Source organism: Ammodytes marinus (assembly GCF_949987685.1).
Source record: "Ammodytes marinus genome assembly, chromosome: 1".
NCBI lineage: Eukaryota > Metazoa > Chordata > Actinopteri > Uranoscopiformes > Ammodytidae > Ammodytes > Ammodytes marinus.
Window position 1 is genome coordinate 21800974 of NC_137230.1, and position 22780 is coordinate 21823753.

Genomic DNA, 22780 nt, shown 5'->3' on the forward strand with positions numbered 1-22780 from the left:
ACTTAATGAAACAATGCAGACCCTGCATATTCAAAAGATATGTTTGAAACGTTTACATAGTGATGGAAAATACACAGTGAATTGATATTGTAGGCTACATCATTATGTCCACCTTACATGTTTGATGGATAGGCCTACTGAATAAGGGCCGCTTCTTTTCATCTGTGTGATGCTGGTGATATTTCAGTTAGCCTACAGCAAATAAACAGACTGCATGTGTTAGTGGATTGGTAAACAAATACATACATCTGTACTTTTAATTAAACAATTATTAAGTAATTTGCTTGTTTGGGGGGGAGGGGTGTAATTAAAATCAAACAGCACATAAGTCGACGTACAAATCTGAGAGTCAACCAAAGTTTGGATTCTTGGTTTTATTGAAGCCAGGGGTGTGATAAACATTTTCCTTATCGTTGTCGGCGTAAGAAGCTAGAATCCACTTGGCCGCTTAGAGGTTACAGAATTGTGTTAAAGTCATACAATCAAACTTCTGAATTAATTCAGGACACAAAAATGCAGCCAGCCATGTGTGCTTACAATGTCTTGATATCCTGAATACAAAAAGGACCGGAAGCAGAAGCTCATAGTCTAACATAGATGCAGGACTGTCAATAGTGGTCGAAGGCAATTCAGTTAGGATGTGAAGAGGCAGTTGCCCCAACTGACGAGTAGTAGAAAAGTTACAACACAGGCTCATTATTCAATCTATAGGGAGAAACATCCAAAACTTTACAAAGAGCAAGTGCAACTCTGAAACCAAGCAGCATGAGAGCACTTCATTCCACTCAGCTCAATGCCAAATGTGTTTGGTGGCCATGTGAGTAAAAATATTAGCTTGGCCAATCAGGTGAGGGTGACATTACGAAATCTATGGGCAAAACCATTGTCAATAAAACAAAAATGAAACATGACAAAGTAGGATGTAAACACAAACAGGGGGACGTTTTCTGGGCAAAAAGGACACACCTGAAAATGAACAGACAGTTATCTGTTTATCTTCTTCAAGATGTCTCTGAAAACATCCCTAACAAAAGGTGTAATGACAATGATCTGTAGATGATTGATATTAAATGTAAAAATATCCCCAGCAGAAAGTGTTTACTCCATAGTTAACCACCAGTGGCACCTTCCATTACTTAAGCAGCAAGTGCAGATAAATAATGAAGTGTAACTGTTTAGGTTAACTTCTAGGTTCATCACTAAATGTTCTAAAAAGGCAAGGCAAAAAGGAAACGATGCATCCTGTATCCTTAACTGTACCAAAAGGGGATTGATACAAGTGTCCAAGGAAAAGTGCTTATATGGGGCGGTATTGCTCCTGGCTGTTCTAAAATTGTGCTTCATTTCACTTCGGCAACAGACCCTCAGATGCATATGCCACCCAGTCAAAGAAAAACAATAAGAGCTTCAATATGAAAAAGGTTAATCCAGAATAGCTGTGTAGCGTAATTTTAACAACAAATCAAATCATGCATAAATTAGACTGTACACCAATACGGTTTTGTGGTTATTCCCTTACAAAGCAAATTTTAAATAAACTATTCTTAACTCATTTTGTATTTATAGACCAATTTAGAGAATTTACCATAATCTACTGTAGACAATTATGTTTTTATTTCCTTTGACTCCTGAAACCCCAAATATGGTTGAGTGGACTAAGGCATTTCCACCATTGTTAATAAGGTGTTATTAAAAACAAGAGATGATTGGCAAGTCTGAAGTTTGGAATGCAGGGGCTCCATGCAAGAATGGGACAAAAATGGCCTCTGGTTAATCTTATGGATGATTACCGACAACAAAGCAGAAAACACTGACTAATACACATCTTTGGTTCCATTTTCCAATTCACTCCAGTTTTCATTTTGCTTGCTATTAATTAAATAGCAAATAGCTGCTCTCGTCACACTTATTAATTATGTGAAAGCTACGGATGTACAGTATCCATAGGATTAAGTAGGGCCTTGCATACTGTTTTTAGAATGATAATGTACACTTAATTCATTTTGATCAGATTATGGTGTGATGGAACCATAAATACTATTACAGACTATTTGATATGGTACAGTATAATGGCATTTATATAATTAAAAAGAGAGAAATAACATAAGACAAATCAAGCAACCCCTTAAGGACACACACATTAATGAGGAGCATTCCTGTGAAGGCAAGGTGCCCGGTGGGACAAAGCTGTACATTGAAGGCAAAGGCTGTCACTTTAAAATGGGCACTGGAAGAGACCAAACAAAAACACTTGACTGGAAAGACAGGTTTCCTACAGGGATGTTTCTACAGCTACTTCATGTAGAAACTGGGAATGTTTTAACCAAAAGTAAAGTGGGAATAAAACCTAGGAAATCAGAAAAAAAGAGGACAGTGCTGTCAAACACAATATTTCATTTTGTTCAAATCACAGCAAATCCTTGTGTGTCTTTTGGCTGCAAACTAGTGGTTGAACCACAGTAAGTGTTCGTCTGGGGGACCCAAAAGTTCCACCATGCAGTTTCTTCTTAATATCCTGCAGCCTTTACAGTTTGTACGAAAGGCATCCAATCTATTGCTCTGTTGAACACTACAAACTATAGGCCACAAAAATCTTATTTTGAAAATAACAGAGACCACAGGCTTGTTGTACATTGTCAAAAATGTAAAAGGAAATAAATAATTTGGATGACAAGAAAATGGACAAAAACCTTTAAAGATGGTGCTACAGTGCATTTCCTCTTCTGTAGACAAGCACCTCTACTATGATACAAACAGCTAACTGTGCGAGGCACTTAGGAGTTATAGTAGGAAAGATGCTGCCCAAACCCCTCCCCAAATATACACACATGTAGCTAAAGAAGCCATTCTGTTGCAACCTCTAAGCCTGTCAAATCCCAACCAGTTCCATTTAGACGAAGAAACTGTTTTCAGAATTCGGACAGATTTGCATTTTTATACAAGATCAAAGTTAACCCAAATAGATTTTTTTTTTCATACTTATATTTACAGATTCCTTCGAGATGACTAGGGCAAATGATGATATGCTATCAGCTATCTGGACTGGTCATATTAGTGTCATGACGTCAGTGGCATTTTAACATGTTATGTGACACGGATTAATTATTTCTTTAAACCGATAAATGGTGTGCAATAAAATAAAAAGGAGGAACTTTGTATAAATAAATCAGTATCATATCTGACATTTTGTACACTACATATGTTTGCAAGTATTCGAATTTCTCATTGAATATATTTAAAGTTTAAATACCTTCCCAATCGCAACCAAATTCCTTACATGAAATAAGCTGAACCAGAGGCCACAAGACCAGTAATCTTTCCACTCTTTAAACCCATGAGGAGAGGGGGCTTTATCCCAGAAACTATGGGGAGGGGGAGGGTGGGCCTGCAGTCCAGCACATCAGGCAGGCTTGCCAGGGAGTGCGCACACATTTCCACAAACTGACATCCCTCACAAAATAACATTTACAGTAGGAGAGGGTAAAAATAAAGCCAAAGCCTTTAGCATTAATCATCTCATCAACACCTCCATCTCTCTTCCCATCTGACCACAGCACCAAAAACATCCGATATACCATCTGAAACCCTATGTTGGTGAGACCACTGTGTGCGCTGACTGATAGACATTTGGAATTTGGTCTTTTTTGTTTTGTTTATGCTCACATGTACATGTATGTTTTTATCTCTCCAGAGTATTAATGCAGTGGACGATGCAGCTGTTTTTGTTGCCTTCACGCTTCGTTCTCTGCCGGCGGTGGTGTGTCGTTAGCTGAAACCGTGGAGTCTTGTTTGCGAGTCATCCTGTCCAACTCTGCCTGGACGTCAGTCAAACCCGGCTTCTGCCCTTAGGAAAAGACAGGAGACAAAGTCCAAGAGTAATCTCCTGTAGCTTCTGCTTGTATGCATACATTATAGAGTTTTCTTTATGGCCAGCAAGCAGATGGATGGAGGATTGGATGGCTTTGCGGTCCCATGCTGGAGATCGACGGCCTCGCTGCCACAGTTCACACACATGCAAAACTAATCATCGGACAAACGGGAACATGTACTCAAACATTATTCTTTCAACTGGGTCTCACATACATGTTAACACTGTGGAGTGCTGGAAGCAAGAGTAAATGTCTGTGGTCTTACACAAACAGTTATGCCATGTTTCCCTGAATGTTTTACTGGGTACATTCAGCCATTTCACAAACAGTTTCTGACTTTGTTATATTATTAAATATAGAACAAAGTCATGTGCTTAAGCTGAAAATAAGAACTGTTGCCATGCAAAACAGCAGAGTTTCCTCAGGTATAATAAAATGTAATAAAAAAAAAATAGATTAGTCAAGCAAGAGAGCAGTGGGATATGACGTGGAGTGAGTGACATTAGTTTGATGGGGTCACTTATGATAGGAGGTTTGGTTTATACAGGCCTGTCACACGTCTCCCCAGTGGTCAGAAGTTCATTTAAAAAGGGCACACATTTTCTTTTCTGCTGTTTTATCATTCTTTCTCTCTCAGGCTGTATCGATAAAACTCCAGACATCTAAAAGGTTTCACAGCCTCTAACAACTAAAGGTCTGTGTCATGTTTCGACGTGTGTGCATGCGGTCTGTGCTCTCTGAGAGGATCATAATGCACACGATGCCAGTCAACAATAAAGCTTAAGGACTGATTTGATGAAACTGCTGACCTGTAACGAAACATTAAAATGGATTAGGGGTCAGAGCAAAGGAGCAAGAGGCTGTACCTGTTTTCTTGGCTGAACCTTGCACTCCAGCTCCAACTGCTCCAGATCCTGGGCTCCCTGGGCTCCCTGGGGATCCAGTCTTTTTACTCAACAGACTGTTGAAGAAGTTCGCCAGCACTCCCTCATTGGCTGCCCCGGCTGCAGGAGAAATAACAAGCCTAAATGACTTCTGTGCAAATGAAACGTCCTCTACTTGTGAAAATTCCCAAAAAACAACAAAATTACAAACATAAGTTTTAAATCACAATCTGTCAAGCATATGACACCCAAAAAAGAAATCCTTTAAAAAGGCCGACATTTTAACTTTATATAGTTTGAAGTGGAGTCAGCAATTCTGGAGAATGCTTGTTGTTTATAATCCCCATAATCATCTCCTCATGATCCGCTACCTGTTCGTACTGTATATGCGAGGAAGAAATAATAATCTGGTTCCAATACACAGTTTTGGCTCTGTAACCTGGTATGTAAACAAAAGGGGCCCACCGTTGCCTGTTTACATAGCCTAGGCTGTGTATTAAAGCTAGGGTGGGTAACTTTTTCACTGTAATATTTGGCAAAAATGTCATAAGCCATTCAGCTATATGTAGGTGAAGTGGTCTGAGAATATCTACTCATCATTTTGCTCTCCCCTGCCTCAGTGTGCCGGCCCCAAAAAATTGCCACCGCTCATGTACACTTTGACCAATCAGAGCGATGCTCCGATTCTCCATTCTTATTGGCTGTTGGGACCGTCCATTCACTTTGTCACCAACGTTGTTGGTGTATAGCGTGTCAGGGAGGGACCAATGAGAACACAAGTTAAGGTTGAGGTATTTGGATTCGAATCTCTATCCCAACTGCTATTTTCTCCCAAATCATATACCCCAGCTTTAACACTGGATTATTTTCTGCGCACACACAGTACTACTGACAGGTAGCGGATCGTGAGAAAATGTTCTCTGAGTTTGAAAAAGATTGTTCACATTCCAACCAGAAGATCGAAGATGGATGGTTAGGACAACAATAAGTGTGTACGGTTAAAGGGGAACCTGGGACAACCAATCAAACTGGGGAGAACTTGAAGGCATTTTGGATAATCCTGTATTAGAAAATGGACAATCGAGAGTACCTTTCATGTTGGGGTCAGGCTTTTTGACAGCAGCCATTGGTGAGCTGCTGGTGGAGGTGGGTTGGCCAGCGCGACCCGCAGGCCGTGGAGACCCTGAGGCTGTCCGTCCTGGAGACTCCTGCAGCACAAGAAAACAAAGCAAGAACATGAGTCAACAAAGCAACGGTTTAGCTGGGCTATACAAACCAACAACACATTCAAAGAAAACAGAATAAAGACATCTAGTTGTAAGATTTCACATTTGAGTGATGTTAATTCACTTACTGTTGCTCCTCTTGTTGGCGTGGCTGGCTGCTTTGCTAACATTGACTGTAGAGGGGGGAAAAGTTACAAAGAAACAAAGGCTTAATTCAGACATGCTTAATGATTTCTACAATAGGTTTGTATGCACCCTCAAATTAAAAAGTGGTTGGCCAAAAATACTTCAGCAAACAGCCATGGTAGACCCATTATGAATCGTCTTGAAAATGAACCTCAAAACATAGGCCGACATAATTTAACTTATTTTGAAAACCTGCACAGTGTATGCAAGATTAGAGAACACGCCGATTCCTGTCTTGATTAAGCTGTCCATAAACAGAAGGGCAGTCAGTGCAGATATGGGAACACAAAACACTTCTCTAACTGACTGCCTTCCTGATTTATTTGTCCACAAAATAGGAAGTGAAGGCAGTGTTACACAGTATGTGGAAGTTTCAGATGTGTACCAGCAAACGAGTACAGTATAGAGAGTTGTTTAATAATAGAAAAAGGTTTGTACAGGACCACCACTTAAATCTAACAGTGAACTTGTCCTTGAGTCTGGCAGTTTACTACAATTTAGCCACATTTGACTTTGGACATCATTGAAGAAAAAAAAATATGTCCTCCTTAAATCTTGATTCGCTTATGCTACCAATAACACTCCATCTAATGTTATCCAGTTTGAACAGTGGATTATTTTGATTTGACTGCCATTCACCATAATCCCAGAGAATTGCAAGAAAGATGGACACACACCTGTTGCTTCATCAGGAAAACCTGCTCATCCTCTGCGTTAATCTCTTTGTCATGAACCAGCTGGGAAGAAGAGCAAAGGAGAAAGCATGTGGTTATGAAATGATTGATACTTTGGGGATTTCGTGTCAACCTTTCATTTACATTCTGTCAGTATCTTGCATTGCCACACCTTTCGTACTGGAGGCTTCGTCACAAAATCTTCAAATGGATCCGCGGGTCGGACTGATGTCAAGTTTTCATGCAAAATCCCAATCTTCTTCTCGTTATCCCATCCAGATGGACTGAAAGAAAGGTAAGAAGTCTCCATTACAGTGGGGGCGATGATATATCAAGTCAGTTGAGCAGAATTAAACCATAGTATTGAGTATTTCCTTTGGGGGAAGAAAATTGGAATTACTGGGGGGGTATTTCATTGCAGTGCACTATTTAGCAACAATACAACCTAAAAGTTCCAATGATGTCAGTATATCGGTAGTATTTGAGAGAACAGTGAAAAACTATAGTAACAAAAACAAATACAGTGCAATAATGAATTGGGGCATCTGGCACTGGCTTCACTTACATGAACACTGCATCTTTTTCCACCACTAAGGCAGACGAGGTGAACTGGAAGTCATACATCTTGTGTACTATATATTTGTAAAGCAGATCCAGGTTCTTCTCCTCTTTGACTGAAGTATAGATCAGGCCAGCTCCATCTGTTACATTCAGTTAAGGCAACAATTGTTTAGGTAACATGACATAGATGATAGATGGATTTGGCCCACTTCCTTTTGAATAGTCCAGTTTGTTTATGTAACATCGCGATGGAATTACAAAGACTCAAAGGATACATTGTAAGCAGAATTGCCTGATGTGCGACTGGATGAAATCGAAGTGTTCCTCTCTGTAGTCGTGCTCCTTCTCTAGTACGCTGACTGCATCACACTGGAGGAATACAGGATTGAGATACAGATTTGGATTATTCAGACAATAAAATGGAAAGCACTGAACAAGATATGAACAAAGTTACACTGCTCTCTGCATCGTCAGCCCATTCTACAATGACAGGTATTGTCTGTCTGTGTGTCTGTCTATTCCTCCATCCATAGAAAATAGTGCTCTTGATCACAGAATTGTTTTTCCGAGCTGTATTTTTTTCTAAGGCACCAGAAACATAAAAGCTACATTCACTATGTTCAAAGTCATTGCAAGCATGTGAAGCTCTGCTGATAGCTACAGTGGGTTTCCAAGCACATGTCGTGGCCGGAAGGTTTAACAAGCAAGTATAAAAGGCAGCTTATATACGGGAACTGACAAGACTCTAAATAAAACCGATCAGAGGAAAGCAGCAGTGAAGGTGGTCTTTAAGGTGGTCTCTGTGCTTATTAGAATAGGAGTTGAATCCATTCCAAGACTTTCCCTGCATTCCGAATCGTATACTCTTTATTTTTTCTATTCTGTATACTACATCTGACGATAAAATGAAGTTAGGATGCAGTATGCTACAATTGGGACATACTTTTATTTCATCATAACATGTGCCTTGATCTTGCCTCTTGCTTTTATATCCGTCGCATCCCTGTTTGTTTTCATATGGAGGCTCCATTGATGTCAAGTGAAGTGACGTCACTTCAGGTTCGCACTGGATTATGGGTCAGAATCACCCAAATAGGATGCTGTTTTCAACACTTAAAATCTTGGCCGGATGTAGCAGACATCCTGGTCTTTCTAACCATCCTAAATCTGGCCACAAGAATCGGGACATCCTAAATCTTTTTTCTACCATACTAAATAGTAGAAAGTATGCGATTCGGAACGCAGGGATACATACCCTAAAAACAACAGTGATCTATTTGTATAAGTGCAAGTTTTTCTCCTCTGCAGCGAATGGGGCAATATTGCTGTTATGCATAGCCATGATGAAGTATCGTATTAGATGTTGACAGGTACAAGTACCTTTCATAGTTACGTCAAAACATTACATGTCTCTATAGAGAGTGTATGGATTGCACAGATGAGACTCTCTGGGCTGTAGGGGTTATTCACAGATGAGACTCTCTGGGCTGTAGGGGTTATTCACCTTTGTGCAAACTATTAGCACTGGAATGCCCAAGTTGTGTGTGAGCGTGTTGTCCCCAAGTGGCAGCACAACGCCCTCGTCATCCCCTGCTGTGGGGGCCCTTCTCTGTGGGGAGGACGGGGAGGCTTCCTCCGGTTCTGCGTACTCCTGGAAAGCTTTCACCACTAGTGGAAAGACACAAGGGAATACAAAGATTCAGAATAAATCAGAATTCAGACCATTAGCAAAACACACAGCTCCAAATGAGCTCAATATAAATGAAGGTTAGCCGAGTTATTGTCGTCTGCCCCACCCTTTCTCGTCTGTTAATGTTCACGTTTAGTCTCACACTCTTCTCTTAAAAATCACACCATGTACAAGGGTTTTTGCATCTTGTTTTCTTATCTATATATTAAAAAAGGATATATCATCCACTTATAGGTACAAATGCAAATTTTAGCAAGCATTGCTAATGCAGCGAGTCAACTTGCCCCCCAAATTAATATAAAAGAAATGGTCTGTATTGAACTATTCCAACAAAAGAGTGAGCTGACCCAATCAAACATGTTGTGGTCTTTATACAGTAGAGAAGTTATTTTATGTGCACATAATCTTTGCTACATTTGGTTAAGCTAACAAACCACTCATACCAACTGCTACACTCTGAAGATGCAGAACTATAAACCGGATTGTATAGTGCAGTTTAAATTATTGTGCTCCAACGTTTGCCCCCGAGGTCAGATCATAGGTTCTTGGGATACACAAAACTAACATATTAGGTTAAAGTATGCCAACCTCTGCCCAATGGCTGGTAAAGAAAAGTTGTACCTTAAATGCACATACAAGTCATGACTGTTAAAAGGTCTTGTATTGTTCTGTAACATTGGGAGTAAATGTGTACACCATTAATTTCCACTGTTACAAAACAGGCCTTGGAAGAAAAGTAGAAGAAAATACATAAATTACACCCTTCACTTTCCTGTTGTCCTGCCCCAGCTCTTAAGACATTTACAAAGCTGTGGTGGTGGTGGTGGGGGGGGAGTGTGTGTGTGGGTTGGGGGGTTATATGCAGGAAGCTTTGGCCTACTTCCTCAGGAGCTTCGGGAATGCAGTTGGGAACGGCCCAAAAAGCCAGATGACTCGTAAGTTTGAGCCGCCATTACTTTCAAACATGGGGATTTGGTGTATGGGGCGAGAACTGGTGTTACAAGCAATCTAAAAAGGGAGACCCTTCTTGGATACAGGATTACACAAATCCAGCGCGCATATTCCTAAATAGGTTGGAACATGTATATTAGGGTTTAAGGAGAGGAATTCAACATGCTGATTTTACACCATCTATAAGGAACATTCATGAACCCCTCCACCCGCACTACTAAAGTGTAAATACAGCGGACACATCTGAACTTGATTTGAACTGATGCTAAAATAAATCGGAATTGTATCTAATCCTCGTCAGTGCAGAGCTAAACAAGGCATCTGCTGGGCCTTAATATGGCACACCACTATGAGTTTTCTTGAAGGAAAACAGCCAAACAACCACATCAATTGATCAAAACCAAACTACCTTACTGGTTATATTTTTCAATACTGTAAATACTAAATATGTTTTAAGAATGTCTCCAAATGTAAAAGTCATAAGAAAATATCCTACACTAGGAGAAGCTACTATAGCAAAAAGACTACTATAGTCTTAGGCAGGGGAGAGAACGATAATAATAAAATGAATGATTTGAGTAGTTTTTATTGGCCTTTTAGCAATTAGTTTTTACCCTGATGTAAGCATCAATCTGTGTGAATTCAATATTACTGGGGGTTGGTATTTGATGTCTAAGGGAGAGATTTTGAGTGGAGCATCCATTTCAAATACAAAGTGAAAGCGACACAGAGAGATGGACTTTGCCCTTCTCAGACCTATCTGTTCCACAAGGTGAGGTCATAATACATTGGCACACCTTATTGAGGATTGTTAAGTGTACAGTAGTGAACCTGTATTGTATCAAAAAATAATTTAAATCACAAAATAAAAAAAATCTTGCTATAAATCAGAGATTATTATTAGATATACTTATCTCTTTAAAAACAAATGATGTAAAAAATTAAGAAGCTCACAGTGTGTGTGTGTCTCTCCTATTCCACTAACATGTCCAATAAGCACATGCAGTGTGACTGGTGTAGGAGTATCATAACTGGTAACTATTTAATTGTGCTGGCTCATGGCTAACACATTTACAGCTGTCTGGTTTAAATTGCACTGAAAAACACACTAAGAGTGTAAAGAAAACACCGGTCTTATCACTAGCACGGAAGTTACTAAGTAAAGAATTGTCCCTTTTCAGAACGAGTGGTCCAGACAGCAATATGCAGATCCAGAACCACAGTAGTCAGAAGGTCCGGCCCACTGACTGTATTCAGACACTCTTGGTTAACGCCCCTTTCCTTTCCCTGATGCTGCTGTTGGAGCGGAAGGAACCATGATGCAAGACGCCTGCAAGACTCCCTGGACAAAAGCCTAGGCTCTCACACTTCCAGTCCGTCTGTCTCTCAGCCTCTCTCTCATTGCATGAACTCATATTGTCTGTCAGCCTCTCTTTCATAACATGAACTCATATCCACAAACCTGTAATCTGACTAGGTCTCACCAATCTGCTACTGACATCATAACCTGACATGCCAGGGTTCAACATAACTTTTTTTGCCTACTGGCCCGCCGGGCCAGTGGATCCGAGTTTTACTGGCCCCTTGTATATTTTCACTGGCCCTGCACACACTTTTTTTTTCTTCATAATTTAGTGTCAATAATTATAATACCTGTATTAGAAAAATAAAGAAAGATAACCAGATCTAAAGGGAATATCTATACTGTAACAGTATAGATATTCCCTTTAGATTTGGTTATTTTTCTTTTAGTTAATTATATGAAATGTTGATATTGCTCATACACATAATATAAAACCAGGCAAACATATTGAATTAGAAGCCTACAACTGAAAGTATGTTGAAAGAGTCGGCCAGTATTTTAAAGTCCAGTAGTTTGAAGGTTGTTTTTATTCTTGAATTTGGGCAGTTTAATGAATAGTTCACCTGCAGAAGTCATGTTCAAACATAAAAAAAAAAATAAGAGATGAAGGTCTGATCATTCTTTGTGGTCTGGTAGGCTGTTTTTATTACTTTCTCTATATGCATTAGGGATGTGAATGTGTCGACCGAATGACCGGTTTTCCACTTGCGCTCAAGTTGACTTTAAAAATAGAATAGAAATCAGAAAATCAGTGGGTTATGCCGTTTTTTTAATGGGAGATTTCACCGTGTATGTGAGTTCACGTCTGGTCGTGAGCGCGCTGCAGCAGTGTCACTTCTCCATGAAGTGTCAGCTTCACATATAAGAGTCCGGTGTGGGACCATTTTTTCAAACTATTGATAAAAAACAATGCAGTGCAAAATATGCAGCATAAGTTAAACGCTCGTCTAAGACTATGACGTTAAATCACCTTAGAAACACACAATGCCTTCGTCCGATCACAGCAGCGTTTCACCGTGTGATCTCGCCAGCGAGTGAGCCGCCGCGCAGATGAACTGTGGTTTGTGGCTAAAATAATAACCGGGGATATTCTCCCCGTTAGCGATTTCAATGGGAAAGACTTCCGCGATCTGATTGAATGTCTCGAGCCTGAAAACACAGTGCCAAACTGTGCGACTATAGGAACTGTACAGTGAGCGGAGTCCCTCCGTTCGTTTCTGTCTACAACCGACACAATCACCGGAGACGCATTCACAGCGTTTAAATAACGCCTCTCATTTGTATTACCATTGGGGCTTGGATGCAAATACTGTAACATTACGGCGGCAGATAAAGGAAAAGCGCAGTTATCATTTTCTGCACCTCAACCTCTGCTGTGGGAAGAAAGAAAGGGGGCAGAGTAAGTCGATTGATTTGTCGACTCGCAGGCGGACGGTAGGCAGCTCTGCCAACGGAGCGAGAGTGCAACCGCTTGTTGCTCCGCCTGTCAAAACGCCCACGCATCGGTTGTCCACTGGCCTTTCATTAAAAAATATATTTTATATTAGGTTTATTATATTGAGTCTTAAATAAACACTGCTTTCATTACGACTCTGAACGCGCATTTCAATGAACCATGATGTAGTCTACAAAAAGATACTGAACTGTGATTGGCCAGTCACTGGCCCGGGCGGGACAGTGACTGGCCAATCAACTTGCCCTGCATATGATTTTAATGGCCCCGGGCCATCGGGCTATACGTTATGTCGAACCCTGCATGCTGGAAGATGCTTTATCGAGATGACATGCCTCAGCTAAACTGAGCTTGTCAGAGAGGGTGGGGTCAAAATATCTGGTCAAAGAGTAGGAAGGACCTTGGAGAAATATGAAAGAAACTGATTGAAAGAACTATTATAGTATAATATTTACTTAAGAATGAAAGTACTTCTATAGTACAGAAAAACACTATGATTGCAAATGAACTGTGATGAATGTTCAAGCCTAGATCTACTGAATAGAAGGTAATGTATAATCAATTAAAAGCCATTACACCCAACTAAAGCGTTAGATATGAACTTGGCTACCAGCTTCCCTTTTCTTTTTCACACGTTTCCAAACAGATTAGGCTTGTTGCCACTTGTCACTGTATTAGCAGCATGTTATAGAATAGTAAAACATGTTGGAACTCTTTATCAGGTGAATCTACAATCATTGAATTTAAACATCTTCAGAAATGTAAAAGCATGCAACATCAGCAAGTAAACGTTGGGAGGTAGACAAGAACATTCTCTGAAGCCCTTCAGGCTGAGCAAACTCGCAACCTTTAAAAGCATTCTTCAAAACAGAAAAGAACTGTTCATAGGGCGAGAGATGAGCCGTTCTAAAATTAACAGGAAAACAGCATATGAGTGCATGAAAGCCATTGATCTGAGGAACCTGCCTCTAGCCAGAACACACAGCTGAGGATCACGGGCCTCTCTGATGATGACCTAGAAACATCCATGACACAGTGTAATGTTATACAGTGCTTGCCTTCTATGCGACGCAGCAAAACTCTCTCTCTCTCTCTCTCTCTCTCTCCCCCGAGCAGCCAGTCAGCAAGGCGTCTCCGACTATGATTATGGAAGACTCCCATGGCTTCCAAGCTAAGATGCTTCAGGCACATTTTCTTAGTGCTGTTCCCTTTTTTTCGCTCTCCCAAGATACATTCAACGAAATGTATCATATTTAAATTTATAGCTCAGACTTTATAGTATTTAAATAGTCACTGCTCATTTTAACTCACACAGTGACCACTCCATCTTCTTATGTCATTGTATTATGGTAATTTCCATTATACATTGAATGCTTTTCCATGTTCTAATTTGGTGGTAGTATCAGACAGTACTAATCTGAGATAGTACATACATAAAGGTGGTACATTGTCTTGAGCTTAATTTTAAAAATAAAAAGCGTTTTCTTTATTCTTAGTACGCACACTGCTTAGGATGTACTAAACTGGACGTTTCATTTTCGATATATCAACCACAATGTAAATCACATATCTGTAGACAAAGACGTCAAAAATGACTTACTCTTCTGCTCCATTTCTCTCCTGGTCTCAGGTGGGATCTTGAGCTTGTCCACGTGGTCACGTAGGACACTGGCCCACTTCTGCAGCGACTCCATAATGGTCCAAGGCCGCGACATGTCCGCAACAAACACAGCCAGACAGTCAGGTAGTGACTGAGCTGAAACAGCAAACTTAAGTAGGCCTTTGTGGTATACGTCTCCATCCAGGATCCATGCATTACAGCGAGTAAGGTCTGCAAAAGGACAAACAAAAATAAGAGCAACACAATTATTGCTTTAAACTACTGTTATTTTGTAAAGGTCTTACTGCTGTAACACACACAACCACAGAAAGGTGACAGCAGGTATAACACTCACCATCTCTGTCTTCATCATGGACGTTTATGTACAGATACTCCAGTCCCCTCCCTTTCTTGTTGTGATCGGCACCTTGTAGTTTGGCCATGAGTGTTGTTTTTCCTGATCCATCCTCACCTGGAAAATATTTTATTGCATGTTTCCCTATTAATAGTAGCAGCTGTATTTTTGTTCGATGCCTATCCAACAACATGGTTTAGACTTTACAATGTTTCCAGCTCAAGTGCAATGGCCACGTTCATGTACTCATGCCTGGATGCTACAGTGTCTCACACACATCTTTCTGGTCGATAGCGGTGATTTGTTCCCCTCCACCACCATAAAAAACAGGCTTCAGAAGCATAAAGTTTCACACATGTGACTTCAGCAAATACTCACCAAATACCAGGATATTTTTTCCGGATGGCAACTTTGAATTCGATCTCGTTGAAACTTCACTCAGTATAGAGGACCTATACAGAAATATTCAGACAAGAGACACATTGAGAAAAACAGATGGCGTGTAGTTGCTAGATTGACAACCAAGTGGCACACTGACAGCTCCCTCGCTCAAAACACAAGCTGCAATAGAAAACAGCAACAAGTCGTTGAAAACGTTACATAATTTAACTTCTACTTATAACGACCGAGAAGATTATTGCACTGCTTCATTTCGCCCATTGTTATTTCCACAACACAAAAAAAAGAAGAAGCAGGAAATGATAAGTCATCTCCACTGACCGGTACGTTGGATGTAAGTGTCTACGAATCCGGATCCATGAAATATGACACCATGAAGCCCCCCAAAAAGCACGATCCAATTTGCCAAGTGTTAACTACAGCCATTGTTATTTTTCTTTATACTTGAGTTAGTCGGTTATGGTTGTTAACGACAATGTTAGCTTGTTGTATCCCTGCACACAGGAGCTCGTTTTCAAGGTGTTGTCTTGACATGAACTATCAAAGCCTTTGTTAGAATGAATGTCTTACTCAATGTTAACTTCACTCAAACATGGCTTGTATTAGTACAACAAAACTGGCTGCCAACAACGTAGCTAATCAACGGTATCCCACTTAGCTAACGTTAGCACACTGACCGCCCCGCTTCAGTTTGTGCTAATGTTAGTGCTAGCCGGGCCGGTGTCTTCAATGCGAGCAGCCGGCAGTGACAAAGCACAACCAATGCTGTTCAAAGAAGTGCCAAGACAGCCACGAAGTTGTCAAAAAGAACAGCAGGACTTGCCATAGGGTTTGTCCTTCTTCCTCTTCGTTGTTGTTGTCGCCTGCCCCGGCTGCGCCCAGGAGCTGTTTCTCCAGAACGGGAGCCATCTTCTCTTTCCACAACCACAAAGGCAAGGCCCTGCTGCTTCTTGGAGCACCGCTAGCACCGCCTTCATCCGAGAAAGTAGCCAAGGGTGCGTTACATTAACTGACTGCTACAGCGCGCTGGGACCACAAGGTGCACTTTCTGCACACGTAGCGCTCGGTAAAATAGCTATAAAGTTGCGTTTCTGATTGTCTTTGATGTTTTAATAAGGATGTTATGTTTAATTTGTAAGAAAAATTAATAAAGCAATACTATCAGGAAAGGGGACGATTTGGCGCAGGTAAAACTTTTTTTCAAACCCCACAATCAGAACTTGCCCGAACTGGCAACATCCCAATAGGTGATGTCATTTTTTTTTCAACCCAACCAGCTGATAGAGAACACTGTGTGATATCCCGTCACACAATTGCCTAGTGGTCATGCTTGAAATTATTATCCCATAGCATTAGCGGGTTTCTGTATTGTGAAGGCCTGGCTATGACAACCTCACCAGTTCACATTTGGCGCTTCAAGTGCTGAAGAAGAGATAGCCTAGCTCTTTGGCCATTAAGAAATGTTCTAACTGGTTGAATGGGATGCCAGGGGTTAATACGATATATTTGAAAATACTAGCACTTCCTAATCATGTGTGTAGATTAAACGTGAATTCCGTCTGAGAAATGTCTTCATAGTTAGCCTACGGCTCAACTTAATTAGCCTAAATAGGAGTAGCGGCTACTCTATGCTAGGCCTATATATCATCAGTGGTTGTCAGATAGGCTAACTTCACTATAATGCATAAGCCGTTTCACAACCTGTTTAGCCGCTTTTCTGAATAAATACAATAGGTCCTATGTAGCCTATGATGTCACCTTTTAGCCTATGTGCCCTAGTTATTGAATTGTTTGGTTATATCAAGATGGGTCCAACTTAGTCTGACAATGTTAGCCAATGTAATTCAAGTGTAAGTTTTTTTAGAACAAGGATAGTCTAAAAAATAGTCTAGTAAGAAAAACAAGACAGTGGGCTTTACAGGGAGGGTGTCATGGTTGCCAAGCAGTCTAATAAACACATACCATGAAGGTATCCATACATACAAAGGATGTTGATAAAAAAATAAAAAAGATTGGAGGAGTTTCCCATACAGGAGTTTGTTTTTTTAAATATTCCTGTGAAAGTCACAGTTCTCAATTCATATACTTATTTTTTGACACTCTTGGTATAATGTGGGGGCAGAATGCTTTAGGGATATTTGATGTATCATTGTCAGAAAGCCATAAACAGTATTAAAGAGGATTTCACAAATGTAATGTAGCGTACCTTGATATTTGTAAAAAAAAACATTCAAAAAAGATTGGAGGAGTTTCACAGTCATTGTGCTCAATTTTAAATTTGTTTTGGGAAAAGGACAGCTCATCTACGTTGAAAAGTAAGTCCAAAAAATCATGTCACTGAACATTTTGTGTAGTTAAAGCTATTTTGAATGCTCATGATGAAGCAATATTGTTGCTAGCCATGTAGTTTGTGTTTTTGTGTATTATTTTATTTTCATAATTTTTATTGACACTATTGTTGTGTAATAAGTGTCCAGTAGAGAGAGCTATTCATGTTTTGCTGAAATTCGATGGGTAGAAAACACAACCAAATCCATTTAATGCGCCATTTGATATTTTACTAAGATTGGTATTGTAGCTGAAATCATAATTATGTAGCAAACTTTATGCATGACTTAGGTAGATATTTATCTATTTATTTATTTATTTATTGGCATTTATTTATCTATGATGACCAATATATTTATTTATTCATTCATTCATTCATTCATTTATTTATTATTCTTTCGGATAATTCCACACAATACACAATTTTCTCTTTCATATATTCATACATCTTACTTTGTGTTGTCCGAAGGGTGACGGAAGAAGCCAAAGGCTTATCAGGTCCCGCCCCCATTTTCATCAGATTCGGATTTAGATACACAGTTATTGTTTAAAAAAAAACAATAATAAAAATAAAACAAACAGGTCAATGGCATTTAGAGACTAACTTAGCAGTTCTCAGCTCAGTTCAGTTTGTCTGTGACAATGCAAAGTGTGAAGTGGCCTTGTATGTGTCATGATCCCGCTTGGGCCCCTTGGCCTTGTGTGTGTTTTTCCCTTTCACCCTTGTCTGTGTGCTGGTCTAATTGCAGGGTTGGAGTCAGGTGTGCTGGAGTCAATTACCAACATTCACAGCTGCCTTCAATCATCATCAACTGCTCTACATATACCCGGTCCTACCTTCCAGACACTGCCAGATTGTAGCTTCTGTTTTCATACAGTCAGTTCTCTCTCTTGCGCACCTGTTTACAGCTCCGCTTTTTTGCATTTTTTCCTGGTTAACCCCTGTTTCTCTGCCACAGTTCTCCCGGCCTGACTCCAGCCACCAGCTCCAGCCCTAGCTCTCCAGCACTACTCCTCGGACCCCTCCTGCCTGCCTGCTCTAGCCTGCTTCCACTCAGCCCCCTGGACTTGCCCCGTTGCTCTCTCCCTGGACCCCCATGCCAGCCAGTTTCCCTCCCCGGATCACGGTCCTAACACCCTGCTGGTTTCTCCTGAAATAAATCATCTTTTACTTATACTGTCTCCGCGCCTGTGTCCTCCAGACCCAACCGTTACAGTATGTGGCCTGTTCAATGTCTTATGTGGTAGTCTAAACACATCTGCAAAAGTATTCAAAAACATACAAGTCTGTCTGCTGGCCTCTATTATTCGTTACAATATCGTTATGATAGTGACATTTACATTGTGCTCAGCTTATTAGTCTGTAATTTTCAATAATTTTTGAAACAATTTGTTTTGAAATTGCGCAAACTGCAACTCCCTTCATCAAGTTCATTCCATAGCTTAATACCCTTTACAGAAATCGAAAAGGATTTAAGTGTGGTCCGTATATTTTTCTCAGTGAATTTTCCTTTTCTTCTTAAATCATGCGAAACTCCTCTTTCTTCAAACATTGCTTGTAAACTGTTAGGAAGGCTTTTTTTTGAAGCCTTGTAAATAATTTGTACGGTGTGGTAATTTACCACATCACGTAATTTGAGAATTCTACCTTCAATAAAGAAGTTATTAGTGTGTGCCCTGTAATTGGCTTGGTATATAATTCTTATTGCTTTTTTTTTAAGAATCTCCAAGGGGTGCAATTTACCTTTGTAAGTGTTTCCCCACACCTCAGCACAGTAATGCAGATGTGGGGAAACCAAACTCCAGTATAATGTTAGTAAAGCCTTTTGATTGAAAACATTTTGTGCTTTCCACAGTATAGAAATACTCCTGGCTATTTTGCCCCTGAGATGGCTAACTTGTTGTTTCCAGCTTACTTGTCATCAATTATTACCCCTAGGACTTTGTGTTGCTTGACCGTTTGAATTTCCATCCCATTTACCTGGATTTTCACAGAAACATCTGATGCTCTCCTACGAAAAATAATAAATTAATTTTTTTCTAAATTTAGTGATAACTTATTTCGGTTTAACCACCCATGTAACTTAGTCAATTCAATGTTTACGGCAACCATATTATTCAGATCATTCCCCGAATAGAAGATGTTTGTGTCGTCAGCAAATAAAATTAACCTTAAGACCTTCGACACTTTACATATATCATTTATATAAAGCAGGAATAATTTCGGCCCCAAGATTGACCCCTGAGGGACCCCACAAACAATATCTAAGCATGTCGATGTGATCTCCCCTAATTTCACAAATTGTTTCCTGTCATGTAAATAACTTCTATGCTATGTAAAATATATATATAAATATCAGATCTTAATCAGGTTAAAATTACTATTGTCACTTTCATTTCTGATAATATTTTACCTGAGATTGCGTAAAATGATTGGCTTGTTGACATTTTTTAGTTGGTGAACTACAACTGTGGTATGCCTTTGAACGAATAAGGCTCAAATTGTGCCAGGCAGCACAGGTAACATAGGCTGTCATGAGGAGCACCAAGTATGACTTTCAACAACATTCCCCATTACATTTTATATGTGTTTTCCCGGCCCTAAGTATGCTTTTGGCTCAAAATCATCCATTTAGGCAAGACTCAGAGAGTTGTTGTGGTAAATGGTGTATTAATCCTCTCTATAACTTTTGGGAAATTGGCTTTAACTGCTGAAGTGAACATCAACTATGAAGCTAATCATTTTTTTAATTAGATCAAGTTATTACTAGGTAAATGATAAATTAATTTAAGTATATAACCTGCCCAGGGTGTAAGCTTCATTAAGACTTGGGAAAGCCTCCACACGAGCCCAGCTGTTTTTTCAGTTTGTGTGTCAGCCTATAGGTCAACAGGACCAAAACTTGCAGACAGATGAGCTCTGGACATTTAACATGACAACTCCCGGGTGAGTTTCCAGGGCCTTCCCCATCTGTGTGGAGCTGAGCGGTTGCCTGGGATGTTGCTCCTGGGAATGCATTCCAGAGCTTTTGCATCATGTGAAACTCTGCCATTGCTGCCCCTTTGTCCCTGTTTAGCCTTGCTGCCAGCAGGGAAAACAAACAAGATGGATCTGATTTTCTTGTCCTCTTGAGCAGAATTAAACTAGAAGTCTGGCATGGGGAAAGCAGAAACAATTGGATTCAAGACTGAGGTCCAACAAGATAAGCAAAAATACAGGATTTATTTTTTTAATATTCCCATGAAAGTCACAGTTCTTAATTTGTTAAGTTTTTTTCTTACACTCTTGTTTGGATTTTAGGGTGGTATACACTGAATGCTTTAGGAATATTTGATTTGTCATCGTCAGAAAGCCATAAACAGTTTAAAAAGGAGATTTCACAAATGTAATGCAATGTACATTGATATTTGCAGAAAACATTCAAATGTGTTTGCCTCTCATCATGGTCACATCACTATCTTAATGCACAACAATGTTTCTTTACGCTGTATTGTACTGAAAGCTCTTGTAACAGGAGAGGGTGCTGTCTCCTAAGTAATACTGTCCCTCTGGTATTAACTCTGTTAAACATAAGATATATGTATTTGTTTTAAGATCCCTTCGTATAGAAAATAAAGGAAAAGTATCACATCCAGCGGGTCACATGTGATAAGAATTCTGTTATGTTAACTAAAAAAGATTAAATACTATAAAATAGGTGTCATACCCTATATATGTATATGAAAAATTACTGTTGTTACATGCGTTAAGACCCATTTCTTCCTTTAATGCCACCTGAGTTTATACCCAAGTCAAGTAATCACTATTCTTGTAAATGCGCTTAAAAATCAAGCCTACTATTACAATACAACCTGTTTGACAGCTTTTCAAAGGCATTTCTGATTGAATAACAGGTTGCCGGGTTTTGAGTGACATAATCACACCGCCAGTCCAATTGTTTGCGTGGATCCCAATGTATATCTTTCAGCTTTACTCAGAGAACCTGTGAAGAAAAACACGTTTGTGTGAACTGATGGGGAAAGACCCAACCACAGTCTTTCTTTTTACAGGAAAGGTTGGGGGGGAAAGTGTTTGCTGAAAGAGATACGAAGCGCTTTGACTAGTATAGAAATCATATTATAGCTGGTTAAAGTGGATCACAAGAGGTGATTCGTATCCATCAAACCTGTTCACATAAGTGGAGAAATGTCTTCATAGTTATTCCCCATCTTTATATGATTGACAAACACCATATCTGACAGTCAATCAATGGTTCCCAGATACCTCAACCAAGCAGTGTGTCAGTGGCATGCTGTTTGGGTCAAATAGTTGAAGTGAACACTCATTAAGTCTCACCCAGACCAACCATGTCCCATTAACACATGGAAGGCAAATAGCAAAGAGGCGCCATGCATTATACTGCATGGTTCGAGTGAACTTTTGGCCCTCTTTATATTCCTCACAAGAACGGTAACCTTATATTAATTTAAAGCCAGGTATGAGTTTTCACATCAGACTGCCTGTCCCTGTATACGTTTATAATGGCCCAAGATGATGATAATGAACAGTACAAACATTATTGTCCATATATTGATGGATTACCGAAGAATAAACCCCATTTTGCAATCAAATAATGTGTATTTAATTCATCACTTTCAAATCAAAACAATTTGCTTTATAGCTTCCTGAGAATACCTTCAAACTGTCTAACAATCAATAACATATTTCTATCTATCTATCTATCTATCTATCTATCTATCTATCTATCTATCTATCTATCTATCTATCTATCTATCTATCTATCTATCTATCTATCTATCTATCTATCTATCTATCTATCTATCTATCTATCTATCTATCTATCTATCTATCTATCTATCTATCTATCTATCTATCTATCTATCTATCTATCTATCTATCTATCTATATCACGTCCTTTCCTAACTTTTTCACAATTGCTATGCATTATGCCACTTATTGTTTGTCTGTATTGCTTATGGATGAGCATGCTAGTTTTTCTGCGATCCTGCTGCAAGATAATCGGTATGTGTGTGTGAGTGCTTGTTGCTGAAATGGCTTTCCTGACATAATGCATCCTATGCATAATTTATACTAGAGTAATACTCTTGTTGTGGTGGTGCTGTTGTTGTTTGGCAAAACATGTGCAGAGGAGAAGCGGGTTATTCTGCTAAGTTAAATAAGTGCCAGTCCCCTCATGGTCACCCTCGGTCCGCAGATGTATTTTTTTTTTTTCAACAGGG

The 22780-nt window shown here is 39.7% G+C and overlaps 1 protein-coding gene across 2 annotated transcripts; it reads right to left on the minus strand.

Moving 5' to 3' along the window:
- Window positions 1-365: 365 nt before the first annotated feature.
- dync1li2 (dynein, cytoplasmic 1, light intermediate chain 2) lies at window positions 366-16168 on the minus strand. Of its 2 annotated transcripts, none has more exons than XM_080030815.1 (13): window positions 16035-16168; window positions 15191-15264; window positions 14813-14929; window positions 14458-14688; window positions 8905-9068; window positions 7676-7769; window positions 7405-7540; window positions 7012-7123; window positions 6843-6902; window positions 6108-6152; window positions 5844-5961; window positions 4736-4873; window positions 366-3839 (listed from the first exon to the last, which is right to left on the minus strand). In XM_080030815.1, exons 1-13 carry the CDS (start codon window positions 16118-16120, stop codon window positions 3823-3825), a joined length of 1392 nt encoding a protein of 463 aa, XP_079886941.1. In that variant the 5' UTR covers window positions 16121-16168; the 3' UTR covers window positions 366-3822. The 2 variants fall into 2 exon arrangements, with proteins under 2 accessions (XP_079886941.1, XP_079886940.1); XM_080030814.1 differs by having other exon boundaries at window positions 366-3844.
- Between the last annotated feature and the right edge of the window lie 6612 nt (window positions 16169-22780).

Bases quoted from the DNA above. Each gene is read 5' to 3' on its own strand.
- dync1li2 (XM_080030814.1), bottom strand. From the start codon at position 16,120: ATGGCTCCCGTTCTGGAGAAACAGCTCCTGGGCGCAGCCGGGGCAGGC. The intron at 14,930-15,190 runs GTGAGTATTTGC...AATATTTTCCAG, and splicing joins AAAAAATATCCTGGTATTTG to GTGAGGATGGATCAGGAAAA. The intron at 7,124-7,404 runs GTAAGTGAAGCC...CCTTTCTTTCAG, and splicing joins GAAAAAGATGCAGTGTTCAT to TCCATCTGGATGGGATAACG.